General features: G+C 50.3%; 1 protein-coding gene across 8 annotated transcripts in view; it reads left to right on the top strand.

Annotated features, from left to right (window-relative positions):
* LOC104068449 (T-box-containing protein TBX6L) overlaps window positions 1-16,286 on the top strand; it is a 36,200-nt gene that overhangs the window by 6,211 nt on the left and 13,703 nt on the right. For 4 of the 8 annotated variants that reach the window (XM_054082125.1, XM_054082122.1, XM_054082119.1 and 1 more), the window contains 10 exons: window positions 3,884-3,969; window positions 5,014-7,033; window positions 7,171-7,491; window positions 10,890-11,034; window positions 11,981-12,083; window positions 12,514-12,678; window positions 12,989-13,135; window positions 13,649-13,719; window positions 14,775-14,866; window positions 15,536-15,728. In XM_054082125.1, coding sequence (XP_053938100.1) covers window positions 7,476-7,491; window positions 10,890-11,034; window positions 11,981-12,083; window positions 12,514-12,678; window positions 12,989-13,135; window positions 13,649-13,719; window positions 14,775-14,866; window positions 15,536-15,728 — 932 coding nt within the window. In that variant the 5' untranslated portion in view covers window positions 3,884-3,969; window positions 5,014-7,033; window positions 7,171-7,475. The remainder of the gene's footprint in view (window positions 1-3,883; window positions 3,970-5,013; window positions 7,034-7,170; window positions 7,492-10,889; window positions 11,035-11,980; window positions 12,084-12,513; window positions 12,679-12,988; window positions 13,136-13,648; window positions 13,720-14,774; window positions 14,867-15,535; window positions 15,729-16,286) is intronic. The other 4 variants (XM_054082128.1, XM_054082126.1, XM_054082123.1 and 1 more) reach the window with 2 other exon arrangements.

Genomic DNA, 16,286 nt, shown 5'->3' with positions numbered 1-16,286 from the left:
AAGAGGGAGCGAGCCCTCTCCCAAATCCATGTGATGCTCCCACTGCCTCTACCCGAGCTGAATCAGCTCTGGAAGAAAGGCCTTCAGTTTGCAAAGCTGAACCTGGCACTGCCATAGGGCTGGAAAAAGAGAGGGAGGTAGTATCCACCCTGGTTGTTTGTCACAAGAGCAACACTGGGATGGGTTCCTCAGAAGAGTAGACTTCTTGGCACAGAGGGTGTTGTGTTTGTGGACTGCTCCCGGGTTGCGGGGCAAAAAAGAGTTGTGGTGGGAGGTGTTTGTCGAAACATGGAACCTGACTTGTTGACTCATGAACGCTGTGCATGAGTTAAATACACTAAGTGGACATGGTTTGTGTAAAGCGAGGTCCTTCTTCTCCCTAGAGGGCCATTTGGAGCTCTCTGAATGCAGAGTTGAGAAAAATCTGGTAAACTTCATGTGTCAGAATTGCAGAGAAGCTGCTTCACTCATCCATGGATCAATCTTTTGTCAGCCCTAACACACCAGCTGATGGCTTTACTGTATCTCCACTGTCACCAAAGGCACTTCTTGGGAAGTGAAACCCGGTGGCTCAATAACTTGTCACCTTCCCCATCACAGTGGCCTAGGCCTAGGAGAGGGCAAGAGGAGTGCTCCACCAGGCTCAGCGACATCTAGCCAGCAGTGATGGCTCCCCTGGGAGCCAAGAGCTGGTCTGGTGTGAATTGTGTGGAAATACAGGATTTTATCTTTGTAAATCCTCAGCTGAGTCCAAAAGACAGTGAAGGAGCCTGAGCCTAGCAAGAGGGTGCCAAAGGCAGAACCATGCACAGGGGTTTCTTTCTTTGCTGTGTCTCACCTTGCAGGTGGAACTTGTCTGTGCAGCTTCTCACGGAGCTCCAAGCCCCATCGGTCACTCGGTTTCTCAGGGAATTGCAACCAATGTCTTTAAGTCATTCAAGAACCTGATGTTCTTAACAACTTAAAAGCATTTGTCTGCTCTAGTAGGGCTAATTTTTAATGTATTTTTCTAAACACATCTATCCAAAATGATGCTGGGCTTTTATATTCACAGCAGGGAGCATTGCGGGGTTTAAATATCCCTTTAATCACTAAGGATGTAATAAAACCAAGAAGAGTTCTTTGAGCCGCAGAGTGTTACCCAGGGAAAAATCTACTCTGGAGCTTACAAATGTGAGCTGGAGAGACAAACTGGGCAATAAAATCCACACGGACGGACCAAACCGGCTGAAAGTTGGTCTGTAGGTGCCCCTCGGGAGCTGGGAGTCGGAGGGGGGAAAAGGCCATTCAGCACCTTGAGAGCCATAAGAGTCAGGCCATAAACATCTCTCAGTCTGCTGGGGAGGGGGAGGGAGCCATGCGCTGGGATCCTGGGGTTCGTACTGGTGGCTGAACAAAGAGTGGAACTTTGCTGGTAGGAGAGAATGGAGGAAAGAAAGGAGGCAAGTTAGGGGCTGCAGGGAAAGTGGCCGCTGTGGTGGATTCTGTTGTTCCTGGGCATGTGCCACACTCAGCCAGGCTACACGGTCCAACGGATGCTTTGATTCTGTTGGGGATCTGGAGGGATTCTGACTGGGATTCTGTTGTTACTGAGGACACCGGTATCATTTTGCTACCAGGTGATGAGCGAGGCAGGTGAGAAGAACAGGTCAGAGTTCATCCAAGGGCTTTCTGCATGGAATGAACACATACTTCCAGCTCTGTGTTACTGACCTCAGACTCCCCTACAGACACCGTATCTCCTGTCATAACACTCTGCACCAGCTTTGCCAAACTCTCCTGCGGGATGGACTGCGTCAGCTTGTCTTGGCATCTTTTTTTTATAGCGATGCTATAATCAGCTCAGCTCCAGCTCCGTGGGTCGGTCAGACAGACGGGGTCCAGGGCCCTCCTCCCACGAGAGTACAGTGCACGCAGTTGTGTGCGTGGGATAGAAATTATAAACAATCCTCTAGCAAGGAAAAAAGGGCAGTAATGAAATCTTAATAAAATGAAATGTCATAAATTGTAAAATGCTCTGAATCAAACTCCACTGCGTGGCGTTTCATAGAATAGTTTGGGTTGGAAGGGACCTTAAAGATCATGTAGTTCCACCCCCCTGCCATGGGCAGGGACATCCCACTGGCTCAGGCTGCCCAAGGTCCCATCCAACCTGGCCTTAAACACCTCCAGGGATGGGACAGCCACAGCTTCCCTGGGCAACCTGGGCCAGTGTCTCGCCACTCTCATGGGGAAGAAATTCTTCCTAATGTCCAGTCTAAATCTGCCCCTCTCCAGTTTATACCCGTTTAATTGTTCTCTTCTCCTGCTTTTGGTGATGTTGATGATCTTCCTCAGAACTTCAGCGGATGACGCTGGTGGAACTGAGCTCTGAGGTCTGTACAGGCTTTAGTTCTAAATTCCAAAACCTTTAAATGTGAGCTGGTTCCAGTGATCAGGGATTGCCCCGGTAACCCATTGCTGTTCTGATTCAACCCTTGCTGTGAGGAGCGCCTGTGGCGGAGAGCAGAGGCCGCTCGGTGCCCTGTGCCAGGCTGCTCTGCTGCCAAACCCTTTCCGTATGGATCGTTTGTGGATTTGAGAGGGACAGGGTGCTGAGCTGTGTCTGGGCAGCACAAAGGGCCGGCAGGAAAGCCCTGCACCTAACATCAGGAGTCTGAAAACTTGAAAGGGCTCTAGACAGAAATATTTTGCATTTGACTCTGGACTGCAGCCTTTGAGGCCAAACTCAGCCCCCAGTGTTAAGTGGCTGTTAAGTATTGCCCTCCTTGTCTCGATGCTAACGAACCCTGGGAGAAGGGTGCATATTCCAGGAGGCTGGGGAGGGCGGATATGGTGCAGGGGAGACAGGAGCATCCTCTTCCCTTGGTTCAGGAGCTTTGTGGCCAGGCACCTCAATCCACAAACCTGCAAGAGGAAAAGCCTTGTGTTAAACTTATAATAGATAAGTTTTCATTTACACGAGGCACTTTCACAGGTTCCCTCCTAGAACAGATCCCATCCCGCTGGAATCCAGGCTCCTTTGGGGTGGGTGCCTGGGCCAGGGATCCTGGTGGGAATTCGCGGTGAGCTGTTACCAACAGGCTCTCCCCAACACACCGGTTTCTTTCGCCAAATGTGATTTTTGCTTTCTGAGAGCACAGGGAAGGTTTGGGGCTGTGATACGTTTTGGGGCTCAGCATGGGGTTTCCAGCCCCAGGTCTGCCTTCTGCAGGGCCACTTGCCCACATCTGCGTGGCAACATACATGGACCGTGCCTGAGAACACGAGACAAGTTTTCCCAGGAAAAAGCAATCAAACCCGGCTGTAAAAAAAAGTGGGGGAAAAAAAAGGTGCTATTTCCCACCATGAGAAGAAAATGCTGTGTTCTGTGAGCTGCCCTTCTGGGAGCTCGGCAGGGACTGTTCCTACCCCATGACAGGAGATGATGTGTCCTGCTTCTCCAGAGGATCTCAAAGCACCTTGCAAGCTTTTCCCATTCCTACAGCCAGAATTGAGGCTTGCTTGTAGGACTGCCCGAGTCCAGGCTGTGCCCCTGCCACCAGAGCTCCGGCACAGTCCTGCCCAACCTGCTGGACAGGGTGGGAGTCACTGATGGGACAAGGACAGTCCAGGTTGGCTCAGCTGGGGCAGCAAGAGTTTCACCAAGCTGTTTCCTCTGGAAAAACACGTCTTTCCCCATGGTCTGGTGTGCACGATCAGGCCCTGTTTGCTCGGCAGCACTGAGCCTGTATCGAGGGGGTGGGTGATGGATTCTGATGCTGTCTGGAGAGTCCGAGCACACTGTTTTTAATGAAGTAGGAAAATCAGTGGCTGTCAGCAGAGGGCTATCTGTGTATTTTATTTTGGGTCCTGTTAGTAACACGCTGTCCTGCATTTTCAGTACCCGTCCCGTGTGGATGCAGAGTATCCCGTGTAAGGAGCTGCCCTGGGACTCTGCCTCAGGAATCCCAGCTGCGGATCTGCTTGGTGAGTGTCCATTAAAGGGCAGCGTGGCTGTCTTCGTGTGTTGGTGGGGAGACTCTCTTAAATGCACTTCACTCTGCTCCGTGTTACTGCTCCTCGCTTGTGCAAACTCAGGCAGACAGCACTGCTTCCCTAAAGCTCGGGTTTATTAGAGCGGATGCGGTAATGCTTTCTCACAACTGTGTGCGCAGGAAAGCCTGCAGGGGTTGGATTGCTGACTGCTGCGCCCGAAGAGCAGCTCTTTCCAGAGATCACTGTCACTAATCTGGATTGCTGTTGCATTTCAGTTGTTTTCTGGACAGTAGCTCCAAGCCTTGCTCTTGAGCTTGGTCTCGGGGCAGGAGGCTGGAAGCTGTGCCTGGATGGAGGTGGTGCAGTCTGTGCAGCCACTCAGACCCTGATAGCAGGAGCCTCCTGCTAGCTGACAGTATTATCTGTTCTCCTGAAGTCTGTGGGCCTCGGTCACCAGAGATGATGAGGTGATCATATCCTCCCCAAGAGCTCCCAGTTGGGAAGCAGGAATGGGGATGGTGTGTGTGGAGGGGATCCTCCTGACGGTTAAGGGTTAAAGCTTCACATGCCAGAAAACATTTGCCTCCCTGCAACCTAGAGGGGAATGTTTCTTTCTAATCACCTCCTCAAAGAGATGCAAAGCAAAAGCTCTTGGCCTCTGCTTTTGTCATCACCCCCCTCCCTCCTGGCTGCGGTTAGAGCTGGGCACAGTGGATTTGTAGCTGCTGCTGTAAACGAGCAGAGCTGTGCATGTCACCACCTACCCGTGGCAGATCCACTGTCTCTCCCAGCCCTTTCCACCCCCTCAGCCTCCAATTTGCCAGTGAATTGTTAGACACCAGCACGTTCACCTCTGGCTGCCCAGCAAACCGCCCGAGGGGGCTTGATGGACAGACAGGGGGCTGATGTGCTCAATTCCCCCTCGGCTAGGGATGAATTTCCTGGGGATTTCTCATTAGACACATTTTCCAGCAATAGTAACAAATTCACTTTTTCTTTTTTTCCTTTTTTTTTTCACTTTTAAAACCTTCCCAGTGCAACTGGAATGGCCGGGAGAAAGCTAGCTGTTAACTAGTCATGGGTAATTAATGACTCTACCTTCCCCATCAGTCATCTGGGAAAAGCCAAAAGGATCTGAGTCCTGGGAGCAGATGTGTGTTCTCCAGACAGGCTGATCTGCAGTGTGCAAATGGGGTGGCAGCGGGAGGCCCGCTCCTGCCCTTTCCGAAGAAGCAGTAAGTCATGATCCACATCCCACGCTCTCAGGCGAAGCCTGAAATTCCCAGCGCTGCTGCTGCTGTTGTGCAGTCCTGTTCTGTGTGGGATGTTGATCCATCTCGCTGCTAGCTCGGATCTGACCCAATTTTTGCTTTATTTTTCCTTTTTGAGTTCTGATTATGGTTGTGTTTTTTCTGCTTTCTACAATTAAAATCCTAGCGTTAGAGAAGCGGGGTGTGGAGGGGGCAAATCCGATACTGGCTTTCCTTTTGTAGCAGAGCAGGAAAGCATTTCTGCATCTTCTTTTGTTTGTGTCTGATAGCGGCTGTGCAAGTACAAGCAGAGGAGATTTGTCCCTGGTACCACATTCTGCTGATCTTTTCCCTTCTGATTTATTTTTCCATTGATGTAATAAATAATCGCCAGTTGAGCCATGAGTTGATGTTGCTTACCCACCTGATAGTCTCCTTCACAGCTCTGATGTCCCCAGGTTAGCTGAGGGAGACGCCTGTGGTCTTCCACATTACCCACCAGATGCAAAAGGATGTTGGGAAGGCTGGATGTAGCTTTCAAAGGTGGCGGGAGCCAGCGAACCATCTCTTGCTATAAAATCCTCAACGCTTCTCAGGCTCTCCAACATGTTTCATCTAGATGTTCATCCTTCCCCCACTAAGCATTGGGTTTTCTCTCCCTGCCTAGTTCTCGGAGACCTAAAATTCCATGTACTATTGAAAAGCAGCCAGTCCTCTCTCTGATCAAACTCCTCTGTCCTCTGCGTGTCCTCGCTTTGCTGGCTCCAAAAGGCAGTAAAAGCAGAACTAAAGGGATGTTCGGTTAGAGAACCTCTCTAAATAAATTCAGGATGTTTTGCATGTCAGGCTGAAAATCAGATGTGCCAGTAACATCGCTGAGAAAAGAAACATTTATGTTCTAAGGAGCAAATCTAGACCATGAATCCCTGCAGCCTTAGAGCAGTGCCCTTGGAGTGAGCAGAGCAGGATCTCACTGCACCCATGGAGACTGATATCCTGCTCTGTTCCTCCTGTCTTGGCTCATCTTTGACCTTAGGTGTTAGCATGACCATTTCTGCACAGGGATGTCCAGAGTTCCCCTCCTCAGGGGTAGCGGCTCTTTGTGCCCTGAAGGACTAGACTTGATTGCTGTCTCTTAGCACTTGTAAGCAGCGGTAAGTACAAAAGCTAATGGTCACACTTGCAGAATAAACTAATTAAGGAAAAATGCTCAGGTCAGGTTCTGCTCAGCCTTCAGCAAGAGCAGAGCCTTGGACAAAGCCTAAACCGCTCACTGTCTGATGCCAGGGAGACTCCTGGACCGCTTGCACTGGCCTGGGAGGTGCAAGCTAGGAGTGGGAGTCAGTAACTGATGCGCTGGGTCACTGGGCAGGGGCTGCCTTCCCTCGTGAAGCTCCAGTGGGAAGGCCCTGTATAAAGAGCAGCCTTGGTTCTGAGCTCCAGAGCTGGCATGGTGGAGCAGGGACCCTGCTGGAGAAGAACAACGCGGGAGGAAAATTAACTGATTGGTTAAATGAGTGCGGGTATTGGGTAGGCGAGCAGTATTCCACCATCAAATGTGTTTCTGTTAGCAGAGAAGACCTCTGATAGGGAATGAGCGTGTTGCACCTTCCCAGTTGTGAGGGCAAACTTCACCACAGACTGTTAATGACCCACGTGAGGAGGACCAACTTGATGCAGTCCTGAGAACAGAGACCAGGCGTGCAAGGGCTCTGTGCTCTGGAGTGAAAACTGGATCAAATCCTTGGAATGGCCAGAAGGAATTCTGTCCTGCTTGCTGTTGAAGGGATTTTTTTATTTATTAGGTAAGCACTCAGCTGATGGTTTTGCTCTTGTCTCTATTTGTTTAACAGTGCGTTAGCAGTAAATCAAGGTGCATTTCCCCTGTAGGGTTTCCTGTATGTCAAAGCCATGTTAATTCTCTTTGATTTTCTTCCCTCAGCCCCAGCCATCGCTGCAGATCCTTCCTCTCTTTGTCCCTTTGGACATCAAAGGCTCGCAGGGGGACAGCCCTGGCAGAAGCTCCTCCCTGCTCATTAGCCTCCATAAAGCAGGAACTCACCTTGGCTGCCCTGGGCTCCCATCCTCATCCCGCTCACTCTTGACACTGGAGCTCAGAGGGAAGGACTATTCCTGGCCTCGGAGCATCAGACCTGCTTTGGAACTGGACTATTTCAGCTCCCCTCATAAGAACTCTGGTGGCTCTCTCGGCCGTGCGAGTTCCTGGACTCCACAGTACATGGAAAAATGCAAGCGCTACCAGGTCAGTAACAGACTCCCTCTTTCTCCTTATTGCGCAGAGAGATCCAAGACTCATGCCAAGAGCCTACAGTCATTTTAGAAAGGGAACAAGTGCTCCTGAAGGCTTACCAGCATTTATACAATGTGCGTGGCTGGAAAGGATTTCTAATATGGGTGTTCTTTTAAGGAATAGTCAAGAAATTGTGATTTTGAGTGTTCTTTGAGCCTTTCGTAAGGCAGCAAAGGTTTACTCACAGCTGTGCCCATAACTCCCTTATCTGTATCTCCTTGTGCAATGTGATGGGTCACCGAGGGATAGCGGTGGTGTTTGTGTGTTGTCTGCAAAGTTCCCTCGGTCTGAGGGCCAGGGAAGGGCTAGAAGTGTTTTTATGTTGCTAAGAACAGTTCTGGTACAAACTCTCTGCTTTTGTCCATCCTTGTCTTTTTTCTGCCCTGTAAGAGGATAAAGCCCAGATGTTCCCCACCGACACTGATGTCCATGCCCACACACGGTGCTTTTCAGGTTTCTTTAGGGTTTATTTCTATTTTTCTCCATCAGTCCTTCCCAGAACACAGGGTTCACCTCTTCTGTGCAGGGTGTGATCAGCCGGGGCACAGTGATGGACACACTTCAGGAAACTCAGGGCCAGACCAGCGGTTTTGTTTGTCAGTGTAACCGAACCCCGAACACAGCCCTGGGTTTTACTGCGCAGAGATGGCAAAGGCCATTTACTCACTTTTTTACACAGACCCATTAGAGGTGCTGGCTGTTCTCAATCCCTTTCTCTACCTCTGCAATGTGTTGTTTCATTAAGAAGCAGAATACACGTGCAATGACTCTGAAAACTCCCCCTTCTCTGCTGTTTGGGTTTCCATAAAGCCATCCGTGCTGTGTTGGTCTGATTCGCGCTGGTTGCTGCCACTGCAAGAGAATTTGGACTTTAAAAGCAGAAGAGCAACAGTGAAAAAGCACAGAGTGTGTTATGGAATTGTATCCTGTTGGTGGTTCCAGCTATTGCAGAAAGCACCTCTTTTCCTGGTGTGTGACCCCACAGTGGGAATGTTCCTGGTGGCGGCTGGTGGCATTTGGGAGAAGAAACTGTTGGACCTACAGACACACAGTGCTTTTGTGATTGCCAAAAAGCTTTTTGGTTCTGCAAAATGAGGTTCCCCCAAGAGGGTCGGGGGTTTCTACTGACATTTATATGGTCAGAGAACGAGGCCGGGGGTGGTTATTGGCAACCTGAATCTCTTGGATTGCTGCATGTGTTGATGTGGACACTGGGTAGCTCTTGGTGTTGGACTGCTTCACTTGGGACGTAGCGGCAACTAACATAACGAGAACTGATTTTAGCAAAGATATCAAGCCTACCTTTTGCTTTCTCAGCGTTCTCCTGGTATTGCTTGCATCCCTCCCTCCATCTGTCTGTTTGTCTATCTATCTATCTATACTATATCCGTCTATCCTGTATGTTTTGAGAAGGCTGCAACAAATTTTCTGACATCCTAATGGTGTCTCAGTAACTGAGAATTAATTGAGGGGCTGCTTTGTGTGAGTGGGTGGTATTGCAGCATCTTCTGCCCAAAGATCTTACACTCCTGCACACATTACTGGATTGACTTGCATTTCTTTCCCTCTCCTTTCTATCTCCAAGACAGAAAAAAGAATGTCCAGCCTGTTCCAGGTGCAGAAACTTAGGGACGAGCTGCTTGCAATTGTATGAGGACTCTAAAACCAAGCATGGAATAGACCGAAGATCTCTTAGTTGTCAGTACCTTTATAGCAGATGTCTTCTGTTTCAACCCCATCTTGGCATAAAGAACGTGGCTTAAGATGCGCCACGTGCAGTGTTACCACCACAATGATCGTGATAATGCTTCTGAAAAAAAAAATAGAACTAAAATCATTGGGAAATGTTTCAAAACTGTTTCAAATAATACTTAAAATATAATCGGAGTTATGCAGAAGAGGAAGCAATAGAAGCACAGCTTTGGAAGGTCCATTCTACGCTTGGACACCTTGCCACAAACCTCTCCGTGCTGTGATTCTGTGCTGCAGGGTCTTGGGGAGGAGATGCGTGTAAGCCTTGGTGTTGGTGACACAGCACAGACCCGAGAGAGCTGGGAGTGCCTGGCAAGGCAGCCTTTGCCTCGGTCAAGTGAGACCCCTGGGACAAACAGATCCCATGGATCCCCCGGCGCAGCCTCTGGCTGGAGCTGATTGCCAGTGGCTGCAGCCGGCTGTGGGATCCATCAGCAAGCTCCCCCGCTGCCGGGGGCCAGATCCCCACGCAGGCTGTGAACATCCCATTTCGTAGCCTCCGAGCGCGCACAAACCCTGCAGGGTGACAGACATCAGTGCCAGTTAAAGTCGTTGCTGCACCGTTTGCTGTACGCTCAGCTCTTCTCCCTGGGTCCTGCAGCATCCGGTGCGCTGTAGACTCCTTTTGGTGAAAAACAGCTTATAACATCAGCCTTTGCTTTTTAATTCTGTAGTTAACTCCTTTCGCCTAAAGCCTCCCCTCAGTGAGGCCTCCCAGGATGCCGTGGTCTTGTTTAATGTTGTTGGAATTCCCTTACCAAAATGTTAATTGTAAAATTCACGCAGGGAAGGAGCGCGCATCTGTCTGGCTCGTCACAATCTGTTTGCATGTGTTTGTGACTGGATGGCTCCGGTGGGAAGTCAGCCCGATTTTATTGTAACCCCTTTGGATCCGTGTGCTGCACCGAGCTCCTGATCGCATCGTCTCGTGGCAGCTTTCATGTCTTTGCAAGAGGATATGGGGGAAGCTTTAGTAAGAAGATGTTAACAGGCTAATCTTGGCGAGCAAACCAGGTGTCACTTCTTAGCCAGTTCATTAATGTTGGATCAAAGCAAGAAAAAGGGTAGAGGGTATTTTTTTTTTAAATGCCTAAAGACCTTTGCAAACCGATAGAATTCCATTTAACTGTTTTTTTGCTCCCTCGCACTGTGGGAAGAGCCCTTGGGCTCACACTAGGCTGGTTTGTGCAGAGATGTCGCTTTCTGAAAAAAGCTAAATTTTCTGGAAATAGGAGTCTGCTTTTCATGATGCTTCTTTCAAAAACTTCGCTCAGGGAAGCAGCAGCAGGGTGAAAATTCCTCTGTTTCTGATGTTCTCTGAACCGCTCAGGCTGAGAGGCAGAACAGGCTCCCTCCTACCCGGGCAGTGTGCGTGGCCGATCACGCATCGCCCCGCAGAGTGGCCAAAGGGCACTGGGTGAGGGCAGTGCTGCTCTAGTTGAGTGGTGTGGGAGCAGCTCCCAGTACCGGAGGGAACTGGCACTGGGAGGGCTGGTGTGGGTGCTGCAGCTCAGGGCCCTGTCCCTGTGCAGCAGAGGCTGCATCCGGCCAGCTCCTGCCCTGCCTGTCTGACGTTACCGTTTGTCTTCTCCCTGTAGACATGAAAGCGCCATGTGAGGCAGTGCCTTCCCCGAGCCTGGAGCCCTACCCGCAAAGCTCCATTGTGGTCACCCTCGAGGACATGGCCCTCTGGATGAAATTCCATCAGATAGGAACAGAGATGATCATCACCAAATCTGGCAGGTGAGGGGACAGCAGCAGGCTGTTAACAACATCGTCCGAGTGCTTATTTTTGGAATGGTGGCCCTTAGACTACTTTTTTAGCCAATTATGTGCATGTCATTACCTCTGGAAGAAGAGTTGCACTTTCAGGATGCCGGGGAAATCCAAACTGTGAAGTGCAAAAGGTCGCTGTGGGGCTGATGTGTCGAGAAAACTTCTGTGCTCTTATCTCAGCACTTAGCACTGGTGTCCTTCCTGGCTGCTGGGTTGCTCTGGAAAGTGCAGCCTTCCTTTGCCTCGGTCACCGGCAGCAGCTGATCAGTAAATACCTGGGTTTGAGTCCACGTTTGCAGCTGAGAACAGGGCGTGGAACAGTAACACGAGTGCAGCCTGCTCGAGCGTTTTTAGATGAGTCACACACTGTGGGGCTTGCGGGGAAAGAACGTGAAATTGTGAAATTGCGATGCATTGTGTCGAAGCTGCTGGGAGCTGGGATAATGCTTTTGGGCAGGACGGGAGGTGTTGAAGCTCTTTTTGCAGAGTCAGAAGATGGAAGTGGTGGCAGGGAGTGCTGGAACAGAAAGCTAGATGTGCTTGTAGGTGAGAGCACATATTCTACCCCCACTCTGATCTCTTTGGGTCTGCGGTAGCTGCAGAAGGCTAGGAACTACGTGCAAATTCCAAATGGTTTCTTTAAGTTCCCCACTGATGTGTTAGCGGCATTGGAAGAACAAAGGCAGTACCAGTGTCAGGTCATCAGCGACTGCTGCCCTGTTAGTGCCCTTCCCCCCGAAGCGTAGGGTTACCAGTACTTTCTTGAACCCATAAACGTCCAGTGGCTGGGCTGTAGGAACGCTGCTGCCTGAGCTCTGCACGCTAGTGGGTAACCGTGACCCGCAGGCTGATCACTGGGCAATTTCCACTTCACAGAGAAATCCTTCTACCATGTATTTCATTTCTCCTTCAGGCGAATGTTTCCCCAATGCAAAATCAAAGTCTCCGGCTTAATCCCATACGCCAAGTACCTCATGCTGGTAGATTTTGTTCCAATGGACAACTTCAGGTACAAGGTAAGTACTTTAAATACTAGAAGTTACGCTGTTTTTCCGTCTTCATTTGAGATAAATTAATCGTTAGACCAGGCTGATCAATTGGCTTTTTCCCAAGTTCCGAAGGAATTGATGGATTTTATGCCTCTCTGGAGTTGTCAGGTTTGCCTGGGGAGCAGCTGGAAAGGTAACAAATTTTCATTGTAAGCAGTGTGGTTTTAATCATGATCAGAGTCAGACTTCTCTGACAGCCATTGGGAGAAAGAGAGGAAAAATGGAGCCTAAATTTGGAGCTGTTTTGGTAACATGATCAGGACTTATAAGAAAGAATCTGCTTTGTGTCAGGACTGTACTTCAGAGGAGCCACTAAATCAACAGTGGAGCAAATTTGCTTGGTTTTTCCTGTAATGGTTCTTTCATAAGCTCTAGATTTCCATCTTTCCCTTCACAGTGGAATAAAGATCAGTGGGAAGTTGCTGGAAAAGCAGAGCCGCAGCTCCCTTGTCGCACCTACATCCACCCCGATTCCCCAGCTCCCGGCAGCCACTGGATGAAAGAACCTGTCTCCTTCCAGAAACTGAAGCTCACCAACAACACTCTGGATCAACACGGGCACGTAGGTTGTGGCTGGCCTTTGTGCTGGGCTCTCCTGGAGTTCAGTGCAGATGGATAAGGAAGGAAATAAGTGAGATTTGTGAGGAGTTAGACCACATGGAAAATAAAACCTATCCAAGTGTCCCCTCTCCCTTGCTCGGCAGGGGCTACCCTGCGGGCTTGAGGCTGTGCTGGCACTGCAGAGGCTCGGTGGAGACACCAGGCATCCTGGTCTGACATGAATGTCCTGGGAGCCTCTGCAGGAGACTTTGCCCAATGTATTGGCTGTGGTTGCACATGGAAACTTACTTTTTTGTCTGTCTCTGTGCCAGATCATCCTCCACTCCATGCACCGTTACAAGCCTCGCTTCCACATTGTGCAGGCAGATGACCTCTTCAGCGTCCGCTGGAGCATCTTCCAGGTCTTCAGCTTCCCTGAAACTGTCTTCATTTCTGTGACTGCCTACCAGAATGAGCAGGTACCCTGTGCAAGTGCTGCCCTTGGGCACGATGCGAAATACTTTGTCTTTGGTAATGTTGTAGAGAAAGGAGTCTTCTTCCAAGCTGGTAATCCTGGGCGCCTGTGATGGGGAGCAGAAAGAAATGGGCACATTATGGTTCCTATGGAAAACATCTGCCCTGGGATGAGATGAATCGTGCACCCTAATTGTACTCAGTGCGCCAGCAGTGATTAACAGAACCTGAAATGCAGTAAAAAGTATGGGCAAAAGCCCAGCTATGGACGCTGACCCTGTGCGTTGCTCCAGTCGGGTGAATCCCACACAAATTTCTACTGACCCTGGCAAAGTCACCTCTGTGTGCCAGTTCCTAAACAATACCAGGAGCTGTGGAGAAACCTCTGATGCTGGGGCAGGGAATGTGCCCAGAACCCTAGGGCAAGCCGTGGGGATAAATACTGAGGGGAAGGTCTTGAAACAGTAAAGAACCCAGCCAGTCACCAGGATACTGAGCCTTGTTCCTTTCGTTTTAAGATTACAAAGCTCAAGATTGACAACAACCCATTTGCTAAAGGTTTCCGTGAGCATGGGAAGAACACTCGAAGGTAAACTGTTTTCTCACCTTTATTTATTTATAACTGAAGTTCATTTGTGAATTCTACCCGAGGCCGTTGAGCAGAACTATACCCACAAGCTGTGCACAGCCTGCTGCACCCGGCACGCTGTGTTTGCATCTGGGAATAACATCCTCTGTGCAGCCTCCTCTCAAGGGACAGGGAATGGGGAGAGAAACAGGATCTCCTACACCAATGGGGGAGGTGGGACGAGCCCAAGACCTGTATTCCCTTCAAGCTGGAGCTGGGTTGGACCTGACCTGTGAACAGCAGCCTCGCAGGGTCAGCAGCAGGTCATTGTGGCTGATATTGGCTTGAGTCTGGCATTCAGAGCCTCCCTCATCTTTCCTCGCGTGTGGAAAAGCATCTTTTCCAATAGGAGTGCTTGTCTGCAAAAGGGAAGATGGACACCAGCACCAGTGAGATTTTGTCTCTGGTGTGAGGGCAGCCAGTGGAGGAGGCTGAAAAATGTTATGAAAATATCGGAGATTTTGGTTTGTGTTATTTTATGAATATAAAAAGAAAATCTCATTTCCTGATGAAAAAGGCCCAAACTGACCGTTTGGCTTAAACTTAAAAACTTTGAAAATGTCATGGGTTTTCTTTCTCCTGCTAATGAGATCATTTCTGACTAAGCTCAGACTCGTTTTCCATTTAGGAAAAAGCTGTTTGCAAATTAAGGTACACCGTGCAGTGCAGGTACCTGTGTGTACACTGCAGACATCCCCGTTGGGGTGCACTGAGCTCGGCACCTCTGCCTGCAGCGCCACTGCCCTCTTGGGGTGCCCGGACACCGAGTGCCCCACCCAGATTGTGGGGTGCAAGGGCTCTGGCACCACCCAGGGGTGCCTGGTGGCAGTGCCAACCCTGCAATGCCAAGCGTGTTCCCCCAGGGCCTCCTGGCTGCTTTTCTAGGAGAGGGTCAGTCAGTGAATGTCAGGTTCACCCCATCTCCTTGTCTTCCAGAGCTGGTCCAGCATCCCTTGCATGTTTATCTCGGCACAAAGGTTACATGCAAGCTACCCCTGTGTTTTGTTTCATTCCAGGGAAGGACGAGCCAAGGGCCAGAAGCCCAGTCCAGCCAAGGGCCAGAAGAGGAAGCTGCCAGAGGAGAAGGAGTCCAGAGCTGAGGAACGTGGTAATATTGATCACAACAATCCCAGGGGGTTGGTTCCAAACAGCATCCAGGCCACGAGAAAGGAAGGAGGCAGCAACATAGCCTTTTCTTTGGGGCGAGTAGCCTGGGAGTCCCTACAGAGTGCTGTGCGTGGCTTTGAGTCTCTGACTGTGGGCATGAGCCCCAGCAGCCCATTCCTGACCACTCCAGCTCTCTCGCCAGGCCCCTGCCCAGCAGCTTTGTGTCTGCTCGTGATCGCAGGCTGTGCTTTCAGAATGTCTCTCTTCAACAGTGATGAGCCCACCATATCCCCCATTGCCACCGCCTTGGTTCTCGTGGGCGCAGTTGTGTCGGCAGCGCTGTTTGTGCCGCAGGGCTGGGGGGCAGATGGGGGAACTGGTACCATTTAAAGAGCTCTTTACTCTCTCTGTTAGGTTGTTTTTAAGCTCGATCGTTCCTTGCTGTAATTCACAGTGCTGCTCTCTGTAGCAGCTGAGGAGAGAGGACAGGGCAGGACCTCGTACTAGAACAAAGGCGCAGCCCTTAGGGCAGTGTGACTGCAGAGGAGGTGTCTGTGTGTCCTTCCACCACCGTGGGTGAACGCAGCTGCCAACAGACTCCTGTGAGCTCTGGCTCTCTCTTGCCCCTTCTCATTTTTTCCCGTTCTTTCTTTTCCACGCTATGAGTCAGATTTTGAGAAAGAGGAGACTGCAGATGTGAAGGAGGAGAGTAACCCTGTGGTGGTCAGCAGTGGATTCCCCTTCTGGGTCGTGGAGCAGAACGGCAGCCAGGCCTTCCCCGCAGCGTCGCCGGTGCCGGCTGAGCAGCGGGACGGGGTGGCGAGGGAGCAGCAAGTGCCCACACCATCCTACCAGATGTATCGGTGAGTGTCCAGAGCCACCCTTTACTGATGGGATTCTTCCTCTTCTGCTGGGTATGTCCTAAGGAAAAGTGCTGGTGGGAGCGAGGAAGGATGCCTTTCTGTGGGACAGAAACCTGAGCGGTAGTTGCTGCGTCGGTGTGGAGAATGCTCCTCAACAAAACCCTTTTTGTGGTGTTTCTTCAAACCCTCAGTGTACTTCAAATTCTGGGTGTACTCCTAGCTGAGCAGAGCTCTTTGTTTCCCTGTCCTGAAGTGCTCTCGCAGCAGCTCTGTTCCACAGAGGGTGCTGTTGGTTGAAGGAAGCATGTTGGAGGAGTGGCAGGACTGCAGTGATTTATTTTTTTTCCCCTCCTTATTGTTGCAAATTCAGGCGTGAGTTCTAGTGAGCCCAGACTAGAACTGACCCAGAAATAGAAGTGTTTACCTTCTCTGGTGTTTAGTTTTCCTGTGCGAGGGGCTTGGACTAAACTCCACACTAACAGTGAGATGAAGCGTCAGACCAGGGGAAGAGGGCGTGATACTAAGAGATTGCCTGCCTTTCCCTGGGGGATCAGTGTG

The sequence above is a fragment of the Cuculus canorus genome, chromosome 17, assembly GCF_017976375.1.
Source record: "Cuculus canorus isolate bCucCan1 chromosome 17, bCucCan1.pri, whole genome shotgun sequence".
NCBI lineage: Eukaryota > Metazoa > Chordata > Aves > Cuculiformes > Cuculidae > Cuculus > Cuculus canorus.
Note: the sequence above shows the minus strand (reverse complement) of the source record. Positions and strands in the feature narration are given on the sequence as shown.